The sequence below is a fragment of the Marmota marmota genome, unplaced genomic scaffold, assembly GCF_001458135.2.
Source record: "Marmota marmota marmota unplaced genomic scaffold, marMar, whole genome shotgun sequence".
NCBI classification, from domain to species: Eukaryota; Metazoa; Chordata; class Mammalia; order Rodentia; family Sciuridae; genus Marmota; species Marmota marmota.
This window is the reverse complement of record NW_026000174.1, coordinates 42,156,151-42,184,138: the sequence shown is the minus strand read 5'-3', so window position 1 is coordinate 42,184,138 and position 27,988 is coordinate 42,156,151. Positions and strand designations below refer to the sequence as shown.

Sequence of the window (27,988 nt, the reverse complement as noted above, 5' to 3'; positions counted from 1 at the left end):
TGCTTGTGAATACTGCTTTCTTTGCTTTACTGTTTCTGGTTTCCATAGTATTCCTAATTATATAAATCATGTGGAGCATGGGAGCTATTTTCCATCCAATATCAGTTGACAATGCTTATGTTGTGGTATAATTTTAATTTTTTTCCAAGTCAGACATTTTTCTTAAATTCTTACAAAGTGTACAAACTCTGAAAAAAGTAGTTTTGTTTTTGAAAATCTAGTAAGTGTTTTTGGAATCTATCATGCTGATATAAAGAATCAGCAAGTTATTTTATGATGAGCAAGCATGGGCAATACTGGTGAAGCTGATAAATTTTTCTCAGGTTTGAATTCAAGATTAACTTGTGGATGTAGATCTTTTCAGTTTATCACTTACTTCCCAATTTATTTAACTTTATTTCAATTTAAGTTCTATTTATCTAGTGCTTTTCAATGTTCAAAATGAGTGTTGGTTAAATGAGTGTATCAATTCAAGGTATATAAATTAAAATCTAATACATAGTAATTTATTGTGGCAATAAACTAAAAGTGCTGATATTTTTAAGCTAGGTTTTTTTTTCTTTTTAGGAGAAATTGTAATCAAGATTGGTTTTTCTAAACATTTTTTGAAAGATTGAAGAATTATGATACTTAAAATAAGCTATTTCTATTTTAGTTATTTTTTTATAGTGTATACATAATCATGAACTTTTTAAAAAGTCTGAGGCACTCCTTATGGTAAAACTTGTAGAGAAAAGGAGTGGCTCTAAAAGAATAAAAATAGGATTGATAGATGAAACTCAGGAATTAGTTTTCAAGCTGGATGAGTGAATTTCATGCATATATCTGATAAGATGTCTAAATAGTCATAGGGCTGTAATTTCTTTTTAACTTTATTTATAGTAGTAGAAAAAATCTTAAGCTCTATTTCTAACATTCTCCTAAGTGTTGAATATATTAGACAGACTTCAGATTGTGCTTTGGTAGAGAGTTGTAGAACTTAGTGCCATAAAGTGCATAACTTTTTTACTAAGAGCAAAATTCAGCAGAATACCAGTAGCAAAGGCCATTTGCATAACTCAGCCTCTCAGCAGCTCAGCTGAACCTAATTGTAATTCAATTTCCAGATTGCTTCCCTAGGCCTGGCTGCATAAAATATGCAACATATAACATAACCAATGGTACAGGACCTACTTTCTTTATTGGCAATCTATTTAATTTCTTTTTTCTGGTATATGTATTAGAATAAGGTAACTAAAATATATAGCTATTTTGTATATTTATATTTGGATCATATGTGTACACTTAAATATTAAGACCAAGTGTAAAAAAGTGATATTCTTTCATTTTTTTCTGAGTTCCAAGTGTGCTTATTATTTCTTTCTTTCTGTTTTTTTTTTCCAGAGGAAAATTAAATCTTGAAAAATGTTAGCTAGCTGCCATGTTATTTGAGTATTTTACACTAGAAAGACTTTATAAGCTAATCATGTGAAAAAGTGTATAAACATGTCTGTCAAGTCCATATGGATGTTGCATTACAGATCTACAAGTAAATATCTTTTATCTATTTACAAAATGCCTGCTGGAATAGCATTCCTAAATCCTTGACTAGTTTTATGTCTCAGAAACTTAAAAACAAAAAGGTATGGTAAAAATGCTTAAGATTCTCCCCTTATTTTTAAACAGTCTTGCCACCCTATTTTAGGGGTTACTTAAGAAATGGCAGTGACAATCCTGGAATAGGATGGTTTATAAAGGTGTGGATTTTATTTTATGAATAATTTCCAGATGTGATGTTTTAGGTATATAGACTCTGCTACAGGAAGCTATATACAGAAACAACATGGATCTTACAATTTTATCAGGACAATGCAAGTAGATTTCAGCAAGGTTGGTTCCAACTCATCTGTGATAAATGAGAAGATAAGGCAATCAGTGCACACCATGACACTCTGTGCAGCTAGTTAGGCACACTTCAGAACTATTCAGGTGTGCTCTCAAAGCTTATGAGTCTTGCATGGGGGGGTGTCTCAATATAAATACATCCTTCATGGTGGCCACTAGTAATGCAGGAATTGCCTCTCTAAGACTTAACCCAGGTCAGATATAAATAATAGATGTTAAGAGTTAGCTCTGGTATTGGGGCTGTGTTCCAGGCAGTGTATTTCTGTTGGGTCAAAAGAATTTTTTTCCCCTTCTTCTCTTGCATAGTTCCTCTGCTTGAAAAATGCCTTCAAAATTCCATCACACCTTTGCGGGGACCACTTTGGGTCTCTAAGGGAGAAGGTTTCAGCCCCTCAGGAGCTAAGATGTACATCCAAGGAGTTCTTTTGGCCTTGTACCAACGATTACAGTCTGCAAAAAAATATTATAAACAGGTGAGTCATCCCTCTTTAAAAACTACTTTATTATATGTTTTAAAAATGTACTCCGTTATATAGAGGAAATGATTGGCATCATGTCATAAAAGAACTGTGACATGTATTTTGTGAGCTCAGTGCCCGTTAGGGAGCCAAAATGCTGCTTCTGTAATCTGAAAGCCAACAATAATGGGGCTAATTGTATCTGTCTTTTGGTATGGGATGTCATATGTCTCATCTTTTCTTGCTGAGTACCGTGCAAAGCAAAGGCAACTCCTTATGTGGAAATTCTATAGACAGTTGCTTTGAGAAAATGAACAGCTCCTAAGTCATTTGAAGGTTTAGCTTCCTATTTTCCTTTTCATTATAAAACCAGATTGCTTACAAGAGAAGTTGGACTAAAATAAAACAAATCATATTCTGTAAAAATGAAATTGTGGATTAACTTCACATGTCAAGAGTAACTTATTTCACTTATGCTTATTTAACCTGTATGTTTTAGGATCTAAAACATAGAAATAGAATTAGTGTATTTAAACCAGGTAAAACTAGATTTTGTCTTTTAATTTCTATATATCTGTTCCATAATTGTGGGGTGTGTGTGTGTGTGTGTGAAGACTTTGAAATTTTAATAGCTACTTATAGGGATTTTTGACTTACCTTAAAGTAGAATTCTCATTGTAAAGCAGAATAATTGATACCATTTATAAAATAAAAATGTAGTTGTCACATTTTCAAAATTCTCTTTGCACTTGTTCTTAAGAAACAAAGCATACATTTTTACCATGTTAAAAAGGACTACATTTTATATTTTGAACTAGGAGGTTATGGATTAGAACTGGGCTCATTATCTCAGGCCACAGTCTGTTGAAAAGTGAATATTTTGAAATTATCATGCTATTCTCTGTGTGCAGAAAGGATGGGGAAGGAGGTGGGAATGATATGTCAGTCTTGATGTTCACACAGCACCTCCTGCTGTCTGGTTCAGAAAAGAACAATTTGTATTGACTGGGAGAGTGTGTTGAAGTAAGGTATTCAGAACTATCAAGAAACATCTTCCCGTGAGAAACTTTTATTTGCAAAATGTGTGTGGTTTGTCCTTCAGCAATTTCAGTGGATATAGAATCAAGATTAACAGTTACCATAGATAAGGCTATTCATAATAATAAATTCAGAAAAATAAAACCCCAAATTTATTTTATTGTTTCTTATTAAGCTATAACACAAACGTGGTATATATTATTGTATTTAAAATATTTTAGTTGAAACACTATTTTATTTTTGAGATGTAATGATATTATAAAATGGATCTTGACCAGTTGAATATATTGCAATCATTTATTTGATATTGTATGTTTTGATTCCACTTATTGGAAAGTTTTAAATTATTTAACATTGAGTAAAACATTTTCCAATGCAAGAAATGTGCTGTTTAAATATAATTTAAAGACAAATGATTTCTAAGTTTTATTAAAAACAAGGATGGTAGAGATAAGAAACATCTCAGAAAGTAATGATATGTTTTTCTTTAGCTATCTATCCTAACATAATTTAAACTTTAAATTAATATAAACAGCTAAACTAGTTCTGTGCTTTGTGAGAAAAAGAAATGACTTGAGAATTACTTATTGCTTTGATTTAAAGAATTTCTTTATGATTCAAAATTTATGAAAAATACATTTTATTAAATAGTAAATGTAAATGAACAAATTTAACATTTTCACTGTGTTCATATCATTATGCCAAATTTAAGAATACTTAAAAACCTAAGCTCTTTGCTATAGCTAACTGAACCTTTAAAATTTTCACCATGTTCTGATAATTTAAAGCTTTACAATATGACTGCTTAAGTTTTCTTTTAAAATAAAAGTGAGGAAAAAGAAATAGAAAATTTCCCATTATGCATTTGCATGCAAATTTTTATTTCTTAAACATGTTCAATTATATGTATTGGTGAATCTCTTTTCAATGACTTATTGTACCAAGACTTAATTTAAAATTGTTTACAATGTTTAAAAAAGTCATTGCAGTAGTAACATTATCAGGCCATCAGTGGCTAAATGTTTAACCTGGCAATATCTTTGTTTATGAATAGAATTTTTTAACAAATATCTCTCAGCATTAATGAACTTTATTTGAACTGCATTTACTTCATTTGACCTTTGGGATAGGCTTTTCTATTTAGTTTTACATAAGATTATGTTAAGGAATCATTAGACAGGTAAAATGGAGATGGATGATAATTCCTCTTTCCCTATCCAATGTAAGTTTATAAATTATAGGATTATCTTGACTCTTGATGTCATTTATTCTACTTCTGACATCCCGAATAAAAATCATATTGTTTTGCTGTTTGTCAAAATATTATAAAAAAACTTTAAACTTTGACATTCCCAAAGGAAATTTCTTTTAAATAAATTGCAATAATATAGCCTTAAAAAAGAAGTCAGGGATACTGGTTTTATGTTTACGAACTTATCATTTTTTAATTTTTAACTGTAGCTTGGCTGTTATAGCATGCAACTGAATTAAGCACACTACATTAGGGTAGTCTTAAATATATACTGATTCGTGTATATGAAAATGAGATATTATATTTAGGACAGCATAGAGTCACTTAGTCTTACATTTATCACATTTATTTCCTTAAAAATGGAAACATCTTAGAAATTGCTCAGAGCTAAGCAGAATCTATTTAATTGGTAATCTTTGAAATAGCATAAACGCATTCCTATGAAATGTAGTTAACACTTTCAGCGACAAGGCCTGTTCCATCTCATTAGCATTCTTGTTATGTAGTGGTGCTGTTGGTGGGGGTGTTGAAGTAGGAATGCCATTGTGTCGAGTTCCAGTGTTTGGGGACAAACACTGCTGTGGAAGGAACGTGTGAAAAGGCCACAGTCCTGTCAGTGAATGAGGAAGGCTGTGCTTTCTGTGTGCTTCAAGCAGGGAAGCTGTCATTCATAGGCCTAACACAGCCAAACAGAGGCCAAAACACAAGGCTGCCCTACCTTTTAAAATGATATTAGTGATTTTTAAACATGATCTTCTTTATTTATAATCTTACATAGAGCTTTTAGTTGCTGTCAGTAAACAAAATATGTCTGTCTGTTCAGAAATACTGTAAAGATGAATAAAAGTCTATGGAATTGTGCCAGGCAGCTATATAAATAATGATTTGGAAGGACTGATGGGCAGTGTTTGGAACAAATGTGATTTGGGGAAACTTCCATTTCTGGAAATGTCTTTCCAGTTTAGATACTACTTTGAATATTTTTCCCCTAACCAACAAAATTGTTGGAGAGTTTCATGTAATGAATGCATAGAATTTTTTTCCAATACAGTGTTTAAAAGAGCTTATAAACTTGCAGTCTTAATCACAAATCTATTCACAATATGGCTTAGTTGTTGTAGATTGCATAGTCATTTCTGAAGTTCAGAGGGAAACGAAGGAAATGACTATATCAAGATATTAATCTTGATAAACACCATTTTAATTATGAAGACAGTCATAGTCCCTGTGCTACTTAAGACATAAATACATTAACACATAGAATTAAGAAGTTTGAAGGACAAAATTTTAGCAGTTTGGAAAGGAATGACCAATTTTGAGATTAGACTATAACTTGTTTGATTATTTAAAGCAAAATAAAGAAAGAACAAAAAAAATCTCAAGTATTTCTTAAGATTTTGAGGCATCTTTAAAACTTCAGCAGTATATTGGAAAATTGGCAATTTCTATTTATGTCTGAAGGTGTAGGGAAATGTTTTATTTCTGTAATTTTATTTGAAAATGTATACATGGGCTATTTGTGATAAATCATTACTTAATGAAGTTTGCCAAGAACCATATAATTTTTGGCCTGAGTGATTTAAAATTTTTTGTATGTATGTGGTCCTTTGTTAATTAATTAAGCAAAGCAACTTTTTTGAGTGCTGTGGTATGCTATTTCTAAAAGTTTTGCATTTGATTCAAATCTAGATACTGAGTTTCTATTTCAAAAATTAAGTTTCACTATTTAAATTGGAACCATGTTGTAGATTTATTTTGTAGGTATATTAGTAGATAAGGAAATAACTATCTAACTTCAGTATATATTGGTTTTTCAGCTTAAAATGGAATGTATCTTGCTAATGTGTTAAACTAAGCTCTTCCAAAGCACTTAAGTTTTCTTTATGAGTTAATGTTGTCTTACATTACAACACCCTTTCACTGTTTGATAATTAGATATCAGTAATAATGATATTATTCTATTCAGAATTGATTCAGCTAAAAATGTGCTTGAATTACATTTAGTGCTGACAGAATTTGTTGATTGCAAAAAATTATTTTTAAAGGAATCTTGGTGTTTTAATTTTTTATAAAATTATTGATAGTTTATCTTTCTACATCCTGTGTCTTAAGTCGATTAAAATAATTTATTGGTTCTAACTCTGCTGAAAGAATAACTATTTATAGTTCATTTTCTATACTATATACTTAAAAAATTGAGTAGTTTTCTTAAGATAGTCTTTCTGGGGCAATACTCAAATTATTGCAATTTTGAACAAACTTCCCAATGTCCTTGATACCTTGGGACAAATTTCTAATATAGGAACACAACTTACTAATAAGAATATAAAAATAATGTGGCAGTCATTTCAAAATGAAATCTACTTTTGAAGGTTTTGATAAGTAATTTTTTTTTAGAAAATTAGGTTGTTTGTAGATTTGAGTGATTGTTGTTTTTTTTTCCTTCTCCTGAAACCAAGCTGCATTCTAGTTACTTGAAGTATTTTAAGAACCTTAAACTTGTGTCTTTTTCTAAGTGTCATGCTTTGAGCAGGCCTAACATCAGTTAAATGAAGTGAAAATTGCATTCTTGTCTTGATAGAGATGAAAATGGATTTCTGGTCATGAAATAGATGTAGTTGTCACTTTTTAAAAAAGGTGTCAGCAGTTTGCTTCAGCGAGTAAGGTGCCAATTCAGTATGGCAGTAAACTTGTGATCTGAGCAATCAATAAAATGCTTCAATAACTTCTGCTTCATTACACTTATAATAAGAGGCTATAGATCCATGGCACATAAAATGTTGATAAAGAGGATATGTGGGGATCGACTGTGACAATTTTCAGAAAGTACAGTAAGTGCAATATTGCCATCTAGAGTTTGTGCAAAGGTAATTATTACAGAAGGGGGTGGGAGTGACAGTGGAATAAAATAAGAAATAATATTGAAATATTGTTTATTTTCCATCATTTATCCATCATTCATTTATCTTCATGAAGCATTTCATTCAACTTGTCATAAATCTGTTTAGGTCAGGAGATAAAATTTCAAATCTGTATTTTTCTCTAATTCTCTTAGAAAAATACTACCAAATGTCAATTACGTATCTCTGGCTCAAAATTGAACATTTTACCATAGAAAACTATCTATTAAGTAACTCAATTTGGAAAAAAATATTAGACGTAGAGATATTTTGGGGGAGGCATGGCAGTCAGTTACATCAAAATGGAGAGCTTAATGCCATCTCAATTGGGTGACTTCCAATTAAAAATTAACTATTAATAGTAAACATTCCTTCAAAAACTAATAATAAACTTATTTTTTAAGTGTCACTTTAAATTAAATACATTTGGGGACTTAGGATGTAGCTCAGAGGTAAAGTTACTGCCTAGCATGTGTGAGGCTCTAGGTTCAATCCCTAGCACACCTCCACCCAAAATCACTTTATTTAAAAACTGTTTATGTAATTAATTATGAACAGTTTGATAAAATGGAAGATCCATTTGGGGATTATTTTAAGATTATTTCTTATTCTTTCATAGTAGAAAACATTTATTGCTCTATTTTCCTGATCAATAAATATTACTTAAATTATTTCATGTTGTAATACTATTTGAGTGAACTAATAAGCAAAACATTTTTAAATGAACCATTACTGAACCCTTTCTTCCTCTGAATTTATGGCTGTTTCTTTGAAAAAAAAATTTAAATCTGAATTTAGTTATTCTAGGATATTTGATATAGTTATATAGTTACTTAATATTGATATAGATTGATTTAATAAGGGAAGCTGACCAATTTGGAAATGATACTTTTATTATCTTATTTATCTCTTTTTTACTTATATAGACAAATTATATAAGTTTATTGAGCTAGGCCTTCATGTTTCTTTGTAAGGAACAATTTGGCATTGGTATATTGATAATATAGTTTGATAATGTACTATTTGTATTTTCTGTTTTTACTCATATGTTTATGAGTGAATGACTTCTACAATTGTAAAAAAATGGAAATGATTATAACATTAATTTATTTTCAGTTTCTGACCAAATTTTTATCTTAATGTTGCATCATCACTATTTATATACATCACTAAGGCAAATTCATCTTAGTTTGAAATTTATAATCACACTGAGTAGAAAATGCTGCATTCCAAATAAATATGGAATTGTTCTAGTAAAGTAAGTGAAAGTAGACCTGACAAATTTTCTTTAAATTACTCACACCACCTACAGGTATTATTGCCTATGACTCTTTTGAAATGAGAATAAATTTTATAGAGTTACAGCAGCAAAGTGAAAGAGTGTGTTTGATAGATTCCCTGAACAGTTTCAACACCCACAGGTATTATTTGTAAGAAAACAATCATGCGGAGTCTTCAGCTGGTTAGAGAGGGCACAGCATTCTATCTTCACCTGACATCCTATCTGTTCTGTCAACATCCTGGGCCCCCTGCCTGCCATCCCCTCCTCCCAAAACAATAATGCTCACTGAGAGGTTTGTGTGAATGGACAAGAATATGAATGTTTTTTCCCCCCTTGAAGGACTAAAACAGTATTGAAGGCACATTCTTAGGGTGAGGAAAACCAATTGTTTTTAGGATTTAGTAGTATTTTCTGTTTGCTATTCAAATTGATCAAAGTCAGTGATTGCTAGTTAACATCTTTGATTATTAAGAAATATGACTAAATATTGAAAAAGGGAGGATCAAGTGTAAAAGTTTTAGGAATTATTGCTTTTCTTCATTTTATACAGAGATATATATTCATTTCTTCTTACCTATTAGTAAACATCAATTTTACAACAAAGAGCTTGTTTTTAAATAATATAATTCATTTTAAGTTATATTTTATGTCTGTAGCAAAATACAGAAAGGAATGTAAAATTGTTGCTCTCTTCAATCAAGTTTTCTCAAGTATCTTAGAAAATCAATTTTGTGTAATTTTCTAAAACATAATCAATATCTCCTAATATTTACAAAAGATTTGAAGTTCTTAAACATAGCCAGTCTTACATGGAGAAAGGATATAGCAAGAGTTCATTCAACACTTTCTATAGTTCATCGGGAAATACATGTTGAAAGTTTCAGAGAAGAGAATTATAACATAAATAAAAGTGCTGGAAAGATTCACAACCTCAGAGTTGGCGAATTACAGGTGAGTTGTACTTTCCAGTTCTGTGCAGGTTGAGTATCACTTTTACAAAGTGATTGGGTCCCCTGTCGTTTTGGATGTCAGACATTTTGGGATTTGGAATGTTTACATATATACAATATGATACCTTGAGGATGGGACTAAAGTCTAAACATGAAATGCATTTATACTTAATATATACCTTATACACACAGTCTCAAAGGGAATGTTATACAATACTTTTAGTATGCCTGTTTTATGACCTACCACATGAAGTCAAGTATGGAACTTTCTACTTATGGTGTCATGTCAGCATTCAAAAAGTGTTGGAATTTGAAGAATTTCATATTTCAGACTTTTGGTTTAGGGATGCCTAACCTATACTGCTCAATATACTATCCTCATGTAGTTTTTAAAGTTAAATTAATTAAAATTAGAATTGGTCACAATCCAAGTGCTCAATAGCTATATCATCATTGAATGTTCTGCTGAACAATGCTATTCTAGAAGGAATAAATTAAAATACCCCTATTATACTTCGGAATTGATTTCCTCATTCTATGATTAGCAAAATGACAGAAGAATCTTTTAACATAATCAAGATTTAATTCAGTTTGGGTAAATAAATTACTTTAGTCTCCACAAACAAAACAAAAGTTGTGAAAACAAAACTTACAAAGCTTGCAATCTATTCACTATCTAACCAACAGGTGGACACCTTTAGGTCCTTTAGTGAGGATCTCTATCACTACACTGGGTGAAGGCAACATCTTTAGGGACTACTTACTATCTGGCAATCACTAATTTAACCTTATCTTGTTTGCTTAGAAAAGATTCCCCACCCCCAAAAGGAAATGATTAGAGCACCAAAGACACACTCAATGATGAAGTGTTGAGTTCCTATGTATGTGTGTATTAACTAGAGCTACAGATACAGAATTATGTAAGACTTTGCCCTGAGAAAGCTTACATTCTTATTTTGGAGACAAGGGATGCCCATCACTCTTAGGAAATATGCTTATCTGTATATAATTAAGTACTAAAACATATGGTAGAGGTTCTTGCATAAAGAAAGACTAGTGAAAAAGTACAATGAAACCATTTTAAGGTTGAAATGAACTTTAGAAGCCATATAATCCAGTCCTCTCGTTTTACAGATAGGAAGACAATAACACCTCATTGAATTAAATAATTCATTGAAATAATATGTATAAAACTCTTAAATGAGGATGCAGAATATAATAAGTGGTCAATAGGGGTTAATTGTCATTATCATCACTATCATCATCTTCACTGTTAATATTATGGATAAAGTAATTGAGACAGTGGCAGTAAAGTATTTGTGGAAACTTAATGAGACAGCAAGAAATTATTGTAGTGAAATTAGAGGGCTGTCTTCACTAATATGGTAGGTAAGATAGGGGTTCATGACCTGAAAGATGTGAAGGGTTTGAAAAGGAGATTCAGCCAATGGTGTGAAGTCAGGAAGAGGTAAGATATAATTTTCAAACATATCATATTTGTTACAAAAAACATTATTGGCGACCTTTGCAAGATTGAAACCTCTGAGTGAATAGGGTTAAGGAAAGAGTTTATGTTGAAGAGAAAGGAATATGGATATAGATAGAACCTTTGAGAGGTTGAGAATGACCATACCTTTTTGAGATTCCTAGTATATTAAATAATGAAGAAATACCCAAACAATTTTAAAACCATTGAGTATGTTTTATATGACTGCACTTATAATTAATTCTATCAACAAATCTGATATTATATGTAATATTCTATTAATATAGTTTTATATTCAGATTTATAAAGATATTAATTTATAACACATGTAGGTGAATGGTAAATGACTGTTATCTTCAGTTGATCTTCTCTTCAGTTGATCTTCTCTTCGCTGTGTCTTTTTGATTGTATGCCTAATTTTATTCACAGTTTAAAAAAAGGTTAAATTTGTTGACCATTTAAGACTGAGGTCAAAAGACCTTCCTCAGACTGAGGATCTGAGATCCTGGAGTGGTTGGATAGTACAAATGGAAAAAGAAAGTCACTGAGTTTGAAAGCACATGCTGAAGTTTTCTTTAGGAAGGAGACACATGGTGCTTAAATTCACTCATACTATATAAGATATGTAAATAAGTATTTTATTTTGTCTAAATCTTTTTATCTTTCACACAAGCCATTATTTATGGTAGTAGGGAAAAAATAAAAACTAAATTTGACTTTTACAAAATAATTCAATCATTTCTTTTAGGCAATGCTAAATGAGTAAAGATGCTTAAAGGCCTGTATTTCTGTCCATTCTCTATTTCCTCCAAAAAGGAATCTGTGTTTATGGAGCATGAGGAGCTTAAGTTACAACTAGGGCTGTTCCTCTTTAGTTACACAGAGAGCAGGAGGCATAGTTTTAAGGGAATGAATGTCTAGATTCTCACCTTCTGTATATGTTTTTGGGTTGTTTTTTTGTTTTGTCTAAAATTATTCTACCTCAGAATGTGTCTACAGTGGAAGTGCATGCCATTTCTCCTTTCCCATCTACCATCATCCTCAAGAAAGGCAAAGCACACCTCTTTGATGTTCTCAGTCTACTCTGGTGCTTCACTTGGGGGTGTATAATCCTCCAGACACCAAAAGGATACTTTGAAAATGTCAGTGCCATAATCTTTTGGCCCTGGATTTTTGATGTTGTTATTATGTATGTATTTCTGCTAAGGAAAAGGTAGGATGGAAATAGAAAGTTGAAAAAAAGGAAAGATGTAAACTCTCTGCATGTTAAAGAAGGCTTTTTCTCTTCCTTTCTTTGTGTGTGTTGTGGGATGGGGGAGGGGTACTAGGAATCCACCTCAGGAGTCCTTTACTACCTAGCTACATCCTCAGCCTTATTTAAAAATTTTATTTGGATACAGGGTCTTACTAAGTTGCCAAGGCTGGCCTCAAACTTGTGATTCTCCTGCCTCAGCCCCAAGTCACTGGAATTATGGATGTGTGCCATCATACCAGTTTCTTAAGTTTCTAAACAATGAATGGTTGATATAAAAAAAAACAAAAAACTGTGATATGCTACTAAATTTCTGTTACTTTCTCCATCCCACCCTTGGCCTAACTATGCCACCCTGAAGCCTCTGCAGTGTAGTTATTATAATTATTCTGGGCCCTTAATATTTTTTGTTTTTACTGGTAAAAAGTAAAAAGTATTAAATTACACATTTTGAATATTTTTAAGTGCACAATTCAGTAATGTTAAATATACTTATATTGTTGTGTGCAACAAATCTCTAAATCATTTTTTCTTTTTGCACTGCTGGGTATTGAGCCCAGGGCTTTCAGTATGCTAGGGAAATGCTCTGCCTCTGAGCTCTTAGTTGCCCCTTCCAGAGTATTTTTATATTGCCTTATTAAAAGTCTGTATTTATTAAACTGATTGCCCCTCTTTCCTACACTCAGCCCTTGGCAGACACCTTTCTGTTTTCTGTTTCTATTGTTTTAACTACTTTAGATACTTGTAATTAATGGAATCATATACAGTGTTTGTCCTTTTGTGACTGACTTTCCAGAAGTGGGATTACTGAATCGTATGACCATTCTATTTATCATTTAAAAATTTTTTTCCTTTTAATATTATTTTAGTTGTCAATAGACCTTTGCTTTTATATGGTATAAGACAAGGGTCCAACTTTATTCTTTTACATGTGAATATTCAGTTTATCTAAGATAATTTGTTTAAGATATTGTTAATGTAGTCTTGGCACCCTTGTGGAAGATGATTTGGCTATATATATAACAGTTTATTTCTGGGATCTCTATTCTGTTCCATTAGTAAGTCTGTCTGTATGTAAGTATGTATGTGTGTCTGTATATCTATCTATTTATCTATCTATCTATCTATCTATCATCTATCTATCTATCTATCTATCTATCTATCTATCTATCTTTAGGTCAGTAGCACACAGTCATGATTGCTATGACTTTGTAGTATGTTGTAAAATTACAGGAATTGTATTAAATTAGTAGGTTGTATTGGATAGTGTAGACATTTAAACAATATTCTTCTGATCTATAAGTATGGATGATCTTTCTAGTTATTCGCATGTTTTTTAAAATTTCTTTTAGCAATGTTTTATAATTTGCACTATAAAAGTCTTTCATTTCCTTAGTTAAATTTATTCCTAGGATTTTTTTTTTCTTTTTGATGCTATAGTTAAAGGGATTGCTTTCTAATTTCCTTTTCTGGGCTGATTATTGTTAGTTTATAAAAATATAACTGACTTTTGCATGTTGATTTTGTACCTGGCAACTTTGATGAATTTTTTGTATGTGTATGTAATCTTTGGGGTGTTGAACATATTAGATAATGTTTTTTGTAAATAGAGGTCATTTTATTCCTTATTTTCTTCCAATGTGGATGCATTTTATTTCTTTTTCTTATCTAATTGCGCTCTCTCTCTCTCTCTCTCTCTCTCTATATATATATATATATATATATATATCTGACTATTAATATGGTGAGCTATGTTGATTTATTTTAAAATGCTAAGTGAAGTTCACATTCCTGGGATAAATCCTAATTTCTCCGGAAGTAATATCTTACACACACACACACACACACAAACATACACACATATAATTTGAATTGATTTATTAAAGTGGTGCTAATGATTTAATGATTTTTGTGTCTATTATCAGGAGAAACATTGGCCTATTGTTTATTTTTCTTCTATTATTTTTGTCTGATTTTTGTATTTTAGATATTTTGATATTTCTAGGGTCATGCTGCTTTTAGTTTGTTTAACACCAATATTTTGGCAAAGTTTACTACTGAAGCCATCAAGGCCTGAATTTTGTTTGTAGATAGATTTTTTAAATTATGTGTTGAATTTCTTTAGAAGATATATAGATATTAACATTACCTCTTTTGAATTGATCTTTAATACTTTAATAGTCTTTGAAAAACTTTACCCATTTAGTCTAAATTGACAGATTTATTGACATAAAGATGTTAATAATATTCTATTATCCATTTAAAGTCTGTACACTTTGCTTTTAACTGGTAATTTCTTTCCTCTCATTTTTTCTTAATTGATCTACCTAAAATGATTGATCAATTTAATTGATATTTTATAGGAAATGGCTTTTGATTTAGTTTTCTGTTTTTATTATTTCACTGATTTTTTTTGGTTTTAATTTTTTTTGAGCTTTATTAAAGTATAATTGACAAAATTCTTATAGCACTCAATAAGTTTTGAGATATAGGATTTTCAAATTCCACACACTGCATTATTTAAACTGTCCTCTCCTCTCCCCTTTTCTGTTTAATCTAGAGCATTCCAGTCTTTTATCTTCTTGGAATTGACTATTTGAAGAGACTAGGTCAGTGTCTTTTTTTTTTTTATTAGTTGCTCAAGACAATACAATGATCTCTGCTTCTGTAGATTTTAATTGCTATTTCTTTTTCTAATTTCTTAAAGTGGAAAGTTAAATCCTTGATTTTAGACCTTACTAATGTAAGTAGTTAATGCTATTAATTTTCCCTCAAAGCATTGCTTTAGCTGTACTTACCAAATTTCAATAGTGTGGTATTTATTTTTTTCAGTTCAAAATTTTCCTTGTGGTTTCCTCATCTGTTATTTAGATGTTAATTATTTTTCAATTATTTGGGGGATTTCCATGTATATTTGTGATATTCGTTTCTAGTTTATTTCCATCATCAGAGAACATACTATGTATAATTTTAGTTCTTTGAAAAATTTGGGGGTTTGTTTTATGGCTCAGAATGTGATCTAAATTAATGTTCCATGTTTGTTCTACTTTATTTGGCTGAAGTGTTCATAACTATTAATTTGCTCAAGCTAGGTGATTTTACTGTTCAAGTCTTCTGTTATCCTTGCTATAGTTGGAAATTTGTCTGTTTCTCCTTTCTGTTTTCTCAATGTTTTATACGTATATTTTGAAGATGTGCTGTTATGTCCATACACATTTAAGATTTGTTATATTTTCATAATTAAGTTACTGTTAAAAATCATTTTGAGATGTACTTTTTAATCCTGGAAATAATCTTTGTTCTGAAATCTACTTTGATTTATATTAATAGACCTGCTTCAACTGTAAATGGTATCATGAAATGTTATTTTCCATCTTTTTATTTTTAACTTATCTGTGTCTTTATGTTTTGTCTTGTAGAAAAAATATATTTTGGTGTTGCTTTTTTTTTTTTAATCTGACAATTTCTTACTTTTTTAAACTGAAGTGTTTAGACCATTTACATTTAATGTGAGTATTAATATGACTGGGCTTAATTATTTTATCACTTGTGTTCTATTTGTCTCAATTGTTGTTTTTTCTCCTCATGTCATTTTTATTTCTTTCTTTTGGATAAAATAAGAATTCTTTGGTAATTTCATTTTATCTCTGACATAGACATATTAGCTCTATAGTTTTGTGAGTGTGCATTTATGTGTAGATTCTCTAGGGTGTGCAATATATATATTCCACTTTTTATAATGTATTTTTTAATAATATTTTATCTTCACTGCAATGTAAGAAACTTCCTGTACAAGATATTTCTATTTATTCCTTCTGTTATTTATGATACTATTGTTATATATTTTATTTCTACATATGTTATTATCCCCAGAAAATATTGTTTTATTTTTATTTAATCAATTACCTTTTAAGGTGTTTTTTTTGGTTATTGTTTTTATTTTTGGTATCGGGGATTGAAAACAGGGCACTTTTTATTTTGAGACAGAGTCTCCCTAAATTGCTTAGAACCTCACTAAATTGCTGAGTCTATCTTGAAACTTGTGATCTTCTTGCCTCAGCCTCCAAAATTGCTGGGATTACAGGCATACACTGCTGCATCTGTCTATTAAAGAGATTTTTTTAAATGAGAAAAATGTTACTCAAGTGCTTATGGGTTTTGACCTCTTTTCTTAAATACTTTTTCTGTTCCTCTCCTATTTTTTCTGGATTTAACTTAGATACATGTTAGTTCACTGTTTAATTATTTTTCAGTGCTTTTTCTCTGTGTGCTTCATTCTGTTGTTTCTGTGGTAACCATCAGACTGAGCTAGGGTATGAGTTGTCTCTAATTCCTCAAGAAGCCATTAGAAAAGAAAGCTGCAGTGATAACAATTTGTGTGGAATTAAGGTGTTTAGTTTCAGAATTTCAAACATAACAAGGAATGTTTTCTGAATCTGACAATGACAGAATCACAAAATCCCACTTTTGCCCAATTCATATTCAGTAATAAGGAGCAAGACTAGGAATCTAGTTTATGAAAAATTCTAGAGATGACTATACTTAGCTAGGCTGAAGATCAAGTATTTTCTTGTTGAACTTTTTGAGATCAATTTAAAAATATTTTTATTATATAAGTTAATTTCTTTCTGCTGTTTTGTATCCTTTTACATATTTAATTTTATATACAAATACATCTAAATTTATTCTAAAATTTTTATCAAAAATGTTTATTGCAAATTTGTATTACTCATTTGTTTTTAACGTGGGTGCTGTTTAAGTACGTGTGTGTGTGAACATGTGTATATATGTGTGCTTTTAAGCATCTTCTTGGGCATAGGTTGGCCAGCTGCCAGCACTATTGCACCAGGTCAATGCTTGTTTGGACTTGCCTTTGATACACTCTTTTCCTACTTCTTTAGGTATGCATTAGATTAGCCTCATTACTTTAAAGCACAACATCACATGCTCAGAAAGGTATACTCTCTAATTTCAGCACAATTATATATTGAGTGATCAAATTTTACTAAAAATCAGATCCTTGCCATAGAATTGGACTGTTTTTCAAATTTGGCATACAACCAGTATACTAGTTGATGTAAGTTGGTGAAAAACTTCAAACTATCAGTTTGAAGTATTAATGCTATTCAAAGTTAGATTTTGAATTTTTAATCTTTCCCAACCTATCACTTGTTGGACATTTAGCTATTATAACTTATTATGATCCCTTTGGATTTTATAAGTGTGTATTTATTATGATATCATAAAAAGAATTTAGTTCTTGAAGCCATCTGCAGATGTCATTGGAAACTGGAGAGTAAATGTAACCTAAATAACCTGATATCAGGAAAAATAAAAATCAAGGCAGCATTCTAAGGACAATAGCTTTAAAAAAGTGATGTCTATTTGAGGACAACAGAATCTTTTGCTATATTTAGATAGCAACATGAAATTAGAAAATAAAAAATAGGATTTGAAAAAGTCATTGTTTTTTTTCTGTAAACATTTATTTTTAGAGTATCAAAACAAAAGATTTTGGGGAGAAGAATAGCACTGGTGATAATGATTATAGTATATTGTGTTTTACACCAAATATATAACAAATGAATATGTTTCCTGGTATTTTAGCTCTCATGAGAACTTTAGTACACATTATAAAAGTTTTCTCTTCTTTTTGAGGGGGGAAGATACCAGGGATTGAACCCAGGGATGCTTAACCACTGACCCACATTACCAGCCATTTTGTAATATTTTAGTTAGAGACAAGGGCCTCCCTAAGTTACTGAAGCTGGCTTTGAACTTGCATCTTCCTGCCCCAGCCATCACACCAGCCATGCTTTCTCTTCCAATGTGCTTATTAATTGGGAGAATATCTTTCTACAATTATACTCTCTACTTTAGAAATCTTTGCAGCATAACTGATTTTTTTAAAGTATGAATAAAAATGTAGTATGAAAGCCTTCTTCTTTAGTGAGTACATACTTTAGAGAGAAAATATTTCCATAGCTTGGAATGTTGATATTTCTTTGAAATATGTAACACAGATTTTTCAAATAATAGCCAATTGTTGAATACAAGTTGGGCATACAATCTCTGATAGAAGACGTGAGTAGGGATACAGAGTACACATTATGAAAAGAACAATTATTTTGTTGAATTCCTTTTATTTCTCTGATTGTGTTTCTGCAAAATAAAATGGCATTACTTTAGTCATATCCATGTCTTTAAAGTTAGAAAGAAAAACATGTAGCATACACATGTGATCAAATATTAGATCATTTAGAAACCTATGTGTTTTTATTACTTCTTTTTTTCTGTACAATATTTTTTATTGATTTTATTTTTTTAAATATATGAGAGTGGAATGCATTAATGCATTACAATTCTTATTACACATATAGAGCACAATTTTTCATATCTTTGTATATAAAGTATGTTCACACCAATTCATGTCTTTATACATGTACTTTTTTTGCACTACAATTCTTATTACACATATATAGCACAATTTTTCATGTGATGGACATCATTATCTAAAGTACATGTATGAAGACACGAATTGGGTGTCAACCTACTTTATGTACAAACAGAGATACGAAAAATTGTGGTATATATGTCATTACTACTTATTTTAAAAATATTCTGTCTCTTTGTAATTAGTACCCCTTTGAAGTGAGTATGTACTTGCCTTACAAAAATAGTGTCAGTGTACAATCAACTGGATGGCATGTGTAGAAGTGCATTATTTTTCTATATAATATAGGCTCTAGTGATAGCATCTACATGTTTCCATTCAGTGTTATTTCTGGGTTTCTATTACATTCCTAATATATAGATGGATTCTATGGACTGCCTTGTTCTATCCCTTTGTATCCATATATACACCACCCATTTTTAAATTTCATTTACTAAGATAGATATTCAAAGTACACTTGGGTTATTTAAAGCCCTATAGGTCTGAAAATCTGAATTATTTTTCTTATGTGACTTTCAAATCACTTTTGAAATCCATATACTTCAGCTTATATTTTATATTAATAGACCTATTTTCAAATGTGCAAATCAGCACAAACCAAAAGTAAAGATATCACACCATTTTGTACTATAATTTTTTTTCTTTGTGGTACTTTGAAGTGAACCCAGGGGTGCTCTACCACTGAGCTACATCCCTAGTCCTTTATATTTTTTTTCATTTTGAGACAGGGTCTGGCCAAGTTGTCCAGGCTGGCCTTGAACTTGCAATTCTTATGTCTTAGCCTCCCAGGTCACTGGGATTACAGGAATATGTTACCATGGCCAGATAGCTATAATTTCTTTATTTTTATAGAAATGATGTTTGCTTGTTTTGACATTTCTGTGAAATGTTTAAATTTGAGTGTGTCTCTGCACCTTTCTTTTACATCCCCTTCTTCTCTCTGTTAAAGGCTTGGTGTAGAGGGAGAGAGAACAATTTGCCCCAATAATGAGAATTCTCCTTCATTGCCTTTCTTAACCCATTTATAAAATTATTTCTAAGAATAATGTATTCTGAACCTTGCACCAATTAATAAATGTATTCCTGAAGAAAAATTCACTTGTAGTGGTATCTACAAAAATAATCATTTGGAAACCAAATGGATGAGATTGCTCTGACATTAAAAGCAGGAAACCCAGTCAGCACAGATCTAGGCTTCAGTGCAAAGTTCAAGGTAGGTATTTTTAAAACCAAAAGCTACACACCATCTCTGTCCCATTTGTGAAAGCTTGATATTCAAGTGACTGGCTTACAGGCTACTGTTGGGATGGCTGGAGGTAGTTTCTACTACATGGAGCATGAAGCATCTGCTTTGGGATTATAATATCCAGCAGCTTTAGCAGATGTTGCAAGAGAATACCCAGTTTGGTTTTATGACATTCTCTAGTCATTTCAGTAAAAATGAGGTCTGCATTGGGTTAAATGGCTGAGGTAGGGTTCTGAAATAGTTTGGACTATTAGATATAGATCTGTCCCTTTCATTAATTGATACTGTCCACAACTTCAATTGAGCATGTCATAGTTCTTCTCAAGAATGCAGAGAATTATCTTAATACCTTACATCTTAACATAACCATGGATTATGATATCTGAATTCAAGTGTTATAGACTTTTATAGTATAAATTCACCTTAAGGTTGTTGTGTGTATATATTATAAATTAACAATTTGATTTAAACTTTTTAATTCCTAAGTATTAAGAAATTTATCCTAGTATCCAATCCTCTTCCAGTCATCTATATATGTCTTCTCTAAACTCTTGCCACTAGAGGAAAATAATATTAATATTTATGTCAATAATTGTAGCCCCTTTCTACCCAGATTAGTAGGCATTCCAGTGCTACTCTCTTGATTCTCCCCTTTTGAAGTTTCTTGATGTCCTTTGCTGTTAACACCTCTCAGTGGGGGACCATATCATTGCATTAGTGAAGCTGAACTAACAGCTCTAATTACTATAAAGGGAAGGGGTCAGAAACGCCACTACATTCTGCAGTGGATACTTTTTAGCCTGGCATGGCAGAATATGGGATGGGCAGCTTCATCAAACCATAAACAGATCTCTGAGATACCTTCCCCCCAGAGCATTAACTGCTTATGAAACTAACAAGGACCACTTCAGAGATTCTTCTCATGTAAGAAATACTACTGTAAAATGAGCCTTGCTATTTCCATTTTTTTGCATAGAAGCCACTGGCAAATTTTAAGAGGAAGCTAAAAAGATTTAACAGTTTTGGCTAACTAGGGATTTTGTGAGTACATGTACACAAAAATACACATACATTGTGTATGATTCTCATCTATATGTGCACTTTTCATTCTATTAAATTATATTGCTAGTATTGAACATAAATTTATATTTTACTTGTTTGTACACATTTGAATTTCATTAGATGAATTTAATTTTCTAAATATTCCCCTTCTTTTTTTAAATTTAAATTTATTTAAAAATAGCTGATATATAAAAACATAAAAGTTATACATATTTATGAGGTATGCTGTGATAGTTCAGTACATGTATGTATTAGTAATGTTTAAGCCAGGTTAAACATACCTGTTTCCTCAAATATTTGCCATTTCTTTAAGGAGAAAGCATTAAAAATTTTTTCTTTTGGCTTTTTAGAATAGACAGTATATTACAATTGCATGTAATCATCACACTGTACAATACCATACCAGGCTGCTCCTGACTACAACTTTAAATATGTGACTATTAACCCTAATTTGGACATGAATTTGATGAAAGAAGTAACCATATTCATGTGTATACATCACTTAAATACATGGCTATTAAGATGAACTGCTTTACTGACTTACAGAGCATGAATATTTTAAAATATTAAATATGGAAATATATATTAGTATCTATGTTTAATTATAGAAGTGTTTATTTCCTATATTACATTATTAAAGATAAGAAGCATAAATTGGCCTAAATTAGCACAAATTTTAAATTGAGCTGCAATATAGAATGAATAATTCTTTTCTTTTAACAAAAGCCTTAGGTTAATGAACTAAAATGATAACGCATTTCTGTTATCTTATTTATGACCTATAATTTCTGAAGACCTATTTAAAGTATATTGTCTCTTTAAATGATATTACATTAGACCTCAGTCATCTGTTCCCTGTCACTTCCTATTATTTTATACTTGTTCATCAATCCTTGGGGGAAATTAGAGCTTGTGTAGCTCTGTGATCTGCATAATGCTTAGTGGGGGTGTGGCCAGGAGATTCCTCTCCTCAACACGGCCCTGACATTTTCACTCTATCTTTGGACCACTTTTAATCCCACCTGATCCTATCCCTGAGAGGTATGATATATCTGACTCTTGAAAAAGTAATTTAAAAATTAAACCCCACATTTTAAATTTTTACATCTACTTTTACATCACACATATTTAAATGTAGTTTTTAAAAAATCATTGTTGTTCATTATTTTATGGCTCATTGACAAAGTTTCTTATGGTTAAAATATTAACCATTGTTCCAGGATTTTCATCTCAGTAAACCCATGTGAAAATGACCTTATTTTGTAATAATCTGGGGAATTATATATGCACACATTTCTAATTATGTAAATATATTGTTTGCAACAGTAGAATGGAAAGAACAAGTCCCCTTGTGGTCACTTGGTACTCTATTGGGGTAAAAACAACTCTCTTTTTGTGTGTGTGTGTTTGTGTGTGTGTGAGTGGTGCTTGAGAGGAACACAAGGCCTTGGGAATAAGTAGCTCTTCTTTTTCACAGGAAATTAATATTTTTCATCTATCTTCTTTTAATTGTCACACAAGTGAATGAATGATCTATGTAAAATTACAGAAATTTATTAAGTGTAAAATGAAAGTTCGTCTCACCTTAACCATTCCCTAGAGAAAAATGTTATTAACATTTACTAGGCATATTCATATGCATAATATATATTACACACATATATGTGTATGTATACATGCTAATAATTCTTTATATACACATATATAAAATATATACACAATATAAATAAGTACTTTTCCTTCATACAAGTGATATATTCTGTAACTTGTTTTGTTATTTACTATACCATACTCCTCTTTCCATGTCTGCATATAGAAAGTGTCATTTCTAATGACTACAGCTTTCACTGTGTTAGGCTTTGGAGATGAAATGAACTCCCCTTTAGATATGAATGGATGAATAGACTCAGGATCCAGGCAACTTAAAATCTAGTCTTCATTTTACTATTGGTAAGGCTAAATTTTAGATGATTTTGATGTGAGGCTAAAATAGCCCCTGAATTGGATTTATCCACCATCCTGAAATGAAGTGATTGAAGAATTGTGTGCCTCCTCTGGAGGACAGCAAATTACTGCCCTGGCAGAGAAGTTTACCAACCACACAGAAAGAGAGAGAAGACAGGCTGACCTTTATATAAGAGAGGGCCTTACATAGTTCCACCAATTAGCATGTCTATGTCCTGATCATCTGATAAGGAAAGCAAGTAAAGGATCCAGAGAAAGATTGAAGCTTTTTCTTGGGAGAGCAAAGGCATTCAGAGAGGTTCCCTCTTCACATAATATTGGTTGATGATATCTTACATCATATTTACATGTAACTACTGACAGATATTAGGTTGCTTCTGATTTCCTTTGCAACAGCATTGCTGTACTGCCCTTAACATTCTTGTGCACAAAGTTTTGTGTACTTCAGCTTAATACAAGTGTGAACTCCTAGAATTAGAATTATTGGAACACATAATATGCACATTTAGTTTTCCTCCAGATATTGCCTAATAGCTCAAGAAGTTTCTACCTATTTACATTATATCAAAACATCAATGTGTCATTTTCTTGCATCCTTACTTTGATTCATTCCTGTCAACCTGATACATGAAAAGTTATATCATTTAGAAAATTGTTGATTATTATATAAATTATATAAATTTCTATGTATTTATTGATCACTTATATTTCTCTTATAACTTGCTCATCCATTTTTGTCCAGTTATCTCTGTTCATGTTTTTCTTATTACATTGCAATCATGTTTTTTGGGTTAGGTCTATTTAAATTACAATTTCATATAGAAATATAATACACTTTCTTCTAAGTTTGTCATTTGTCTTTAAATTTTCTAATGACCTTTGAATGTATAATAGTTAAATTTCTATTTAACCACTTTTGAAACTTTTAAGAAATAGTGCTTTTTAAATTAAACTACACTAATAAAATTTACATATTACATGTTCATTATACTTCTTAGAGTATATTTTCCTTGTGTTTTTATTTTAAAATTTAATCTTTAATTCATATGAATTTGGTTTTATAGTTATGCCAAGAATATAAGTTTATATTTTACTACCATAAAATTTATTTATGTTGTAAATACAGAGAATAATTTCTTAACTATGCTTAGCTTTCTTACTCTTTTAAGCTCATCTATGAATTACCCTTGAAGTTTACATATTGAATTTAATTTATATAACTACAAATAAAGTTCATGTCATGAATTCCTGTAAAAGAAAATACAAAAAGTAAAACTAAACCATCCATAGCTTCTATGCAGGAGACTAAAAATATTGAAAGCAATTATTCCATTTGGATTTTTCTGATTAAAGAATAAAGTATTAGGCATATCCATAAGTAATTAACTCACATAATCTTGATTCAAGAAGCATGTTTGATTAATTTCACATTGTAATTAACTCTCAAATCTGAGGCCTCAGAACTTAAAACAGTGGAAGTGAGATGGGGAAATGAGGGAAATAATTAAAAACAAATTAGGTAGTAGTAGGGATGTGGATTTTAGTCCCTAATTTTAAAGATACAATTGTGTATATATCAATATTTGTTTCTGTTAAATATATTAAGAGCATAAGTGGAAGAATAAGTAAATCCTAGTCTAGCCAGTTAAGACATAATATATTCTTTATCTTGATAATTGTCATTACACATTGATAGATTTTTATAATGAAGATAGTTTGAATAATGTCCTGTGAAAAATACAAAAGCTTGAACATGTGAAGATAATCTAGCTAAGATCCCCAAGTTCAGTGTGATTTATAAAGGTGGATTCTTGAATATGCTCATTGAATCATGGGAGATGATTATCTATAGATGAGAAAAATTTCTTGTATAAAGTTTCAGCCATAAATGTGTTCTGAAAAAGCTCATGGATCAACCCAACAAATTAATAGGCTTTCTAAGAAGTTATGCAACTTACCTTGTTGGGGCAAAGGAATGAACTCCAGGGGAATAGAGATATTTGAATTCAGGGAGACAGTGGAATTCAGACTTCTTGGGTTCAAATCCCTACTCTGCCTCTTACATGGGACTGTGAATAAGAAACTCCCTTTATGCTTTAGGGTTTTATAGATTAAATGAAGATATCTATAAGGTTCTGTGAGTATTAATGAGATAATATGTGAAAAGTTCTGGTGACAGTGCTTGGTCCACTCTGAGATCCACAGTAGGAGCCCAATAATTAATTACTACCTATGGGTCATGCAGTCACATGCACTCCTTTAGTACCTACACTTTTTAGGTACAGGAGTGTAGTACCTCATTTGAACTGGGAATGATTGGTGTTCAGTAGTGTAGAGAGTTTTCAGTCATGTGAAAGGATCTTCTACTTGCTTGGGAGGGCAAGTCTTGGGTCATTCAAGTAAAGCAGAGAGGAGCTAGGGCTCTAGTTCAGTGGTGGAACACTTGCCTACCATGGCCCTGGACTGGATCCTCTGCACCTGGGAAAAAGAATCAGGGAAGGCCAGGGAGTTCTGGAAACCTGAAGAACTAGTACATCAAATTCTTGCATAAACTGTATTTGAAGTATGACTGACTTCAAGTGTGAAATGTATGGGTGTGGATGTGGGAAGAACTTAGACTTTTTGAGTTTCCTATTGTATGGCAGAGGCTGGAGACATTTATTCTTGCACATTCATTAAGAATGAAAGTGAGAGGAGAAAAAATGATTCTACTGTGGCTAGGCTAACTTTCATTTCTTTTGGTCTACCTCATCTCATTGTCTCTTTCTTGGACTTTGCTATTTGTTTCTCTGTGTGTTGGCCTCTCTCTCCTTCATGCTTAATCATACTCTACCTAGCAAAAGTCTTTCTATAATTTTGACGTACTTTCCTCCATAATTTGAGGAGGTCAGGCAGATCATTGAGAACATTGTGGGAAATGATAAGAAATTCTATTTTACCCTTGGATAATTTTGAGGAATTTTAAACATGAAAGTGATGTGATATAATGAATGTTTTAGGAAGACAATGCTAATCTCTGTGTGGAGGAGGAACTGGTAGAGGATAGGGATGAAGGTAGACAACTCAAGAGGCTGCTTAAGTATGCAGAGAAGCTTTTTATGAGGAATATGTTGTGAAAATTATGAGAAACAGTAAGATTCAGGATTTATTTTGGAAAGAGTATATTATTGGATTGGAATTGGGATATGAGGGAAAAACAAGAATGGAAGATATCTCCTAGTTCTTTGACCTGAGCCCAAAATATTGGCCCCATTTACTGAAATAGAGAAGCCTTGGGGTGAGGGAAGGGCTGTACCATTAGTCAAGGAAAGATCTTGGATAGGGAATTAGATAGAAACAGAAGAGATCTTAGTGAAAAGCTAAGTATAATAATTATTAATAGATAGTACTTAAAGCCATGGGAATGGTTGTGATTAAAGGAATAGATAGAAAAAAGGCAGATGACAGAATTTGAGGTTCTTCAATGTCCAGTGGCTTGGTAAAAGAAGGACTGAGTAAGGAAGGGGAGAAGGAATAGGTGATTCTTAAGGAGCAGAGTTCAGAGAAGAAAATATTTAAGAAAAAGCGAATGATTGCCGGAGTCCGGCTGGGCTAAATAACCGAGAGGTGACAAGCAACTTGAAGGTTGAAGCGGGAACTACTTTATTGCGAGTGAACTCAGCAGGAACTGAGCGAGAACTCAAAGTAGCAGGCACCCGAGGTAGCAGGAGCTGCTTCTTTGCCGGACAGCAGAGGTATATATACTTAACTAATTACACACAGCTTGACTCTATTAACATCATCTAGATACAGCAGTCAGCCAATAAGGAATCCTCATCATCTTAATGGCTCGCTGGCGTTGCTTCACAAACCACTCCTCCTTGCAAAGTGCCAGGCGCCATCTTGACTTGATTTGCATCCCCAACAAATGATGAAGTATGTCAAATGCCAAATGCGACTGAGGATTAAAGTGGGAAGACAATAGAGGCTTATCATTGGCCTTGACTAGATGTTGGTCATATGACCTTGTTAAGAACTCTTTGTGTGGTGTGGTGAGGATGAAAACCTGATCTGAATGAGTTAAGGAAAGTGGGAAGAATGGAGAAAGGAGATCCAGTTTTTTCAAGGAACATTGAAGAAAGCAGAGCAGAGCAATAGGACAGAATAAGTGGTCTTGGGAGGATTTGTTTAAGTGAATTATATTAAGGTATGTTTGATATTAAGTGGCAATAATCAGATAAAAGAAAATTGATGTTGTAAAAGATCAATTGTTTACTTTCAAGAAAACAGACAGTTCAGCCAGTAATAAGGAAAAGGATGGAGTTCACGAGCACAGACACAGGTGCACTGGTACAATGGGTGAGGAAAGAAGATGCAGTTTTTATTTGGTTACTTGTTTTACTCAGAACTGGCTAACTCAACTAACACTTACTTGTGGTACAATTTCTACTTGTGAAGAAATAATTAAAAAAATATCATACGCATAGGCCAACTTATGCTTAGCTTGGTTTTACATTTTGTTTTATGCTTTGTGTATTTTATAATCAGAATTGACCATCATAGTACTTAGTATAATAGTTATAATATATATTACCTTTATAATACTTTCTAATATAGGACTCCATTTGCAAAATTTTTAGTATTAGTAGATAAAACTCTACTTCCCATTTCTGTTTTATTTCAAAGTTGTATGAAAATAATATTTTAAAATATATTTTATAAGACACATAGATATATACAACTATAATGTTTTATGAGAATATCAATGATTTCTCTTATT

The 27,988-nt window shown here is 31.5% G+C and overlaps 1 protein-coding gene across 6 annotated transcripts in view; it reads left to right on the top strand.

Annotated features, from left to right (window-relative positions):
• Dcdc1 (doublecortin domain containing 1) overlaps positions 1-27,988 on the top strand; it is a 479,867-nt gene that overhangs the window by 104,889 nt on the left and 346,990 nt on the right. For all 6 annotated transcript variants that reach the window (XM_048788537.1, XM_048788536.1, XM_048788535.1 and 3 more), the window contains one exon: positions 2,191-2,357. In XM_048788537.1, the coding sequence (XP_048644494.1) occupies positions 2,191-2,357 (167 nt within the window). The remainder of the gene's footprint in view (positions 1-2,190; positions 2,358-27,988) is intronic.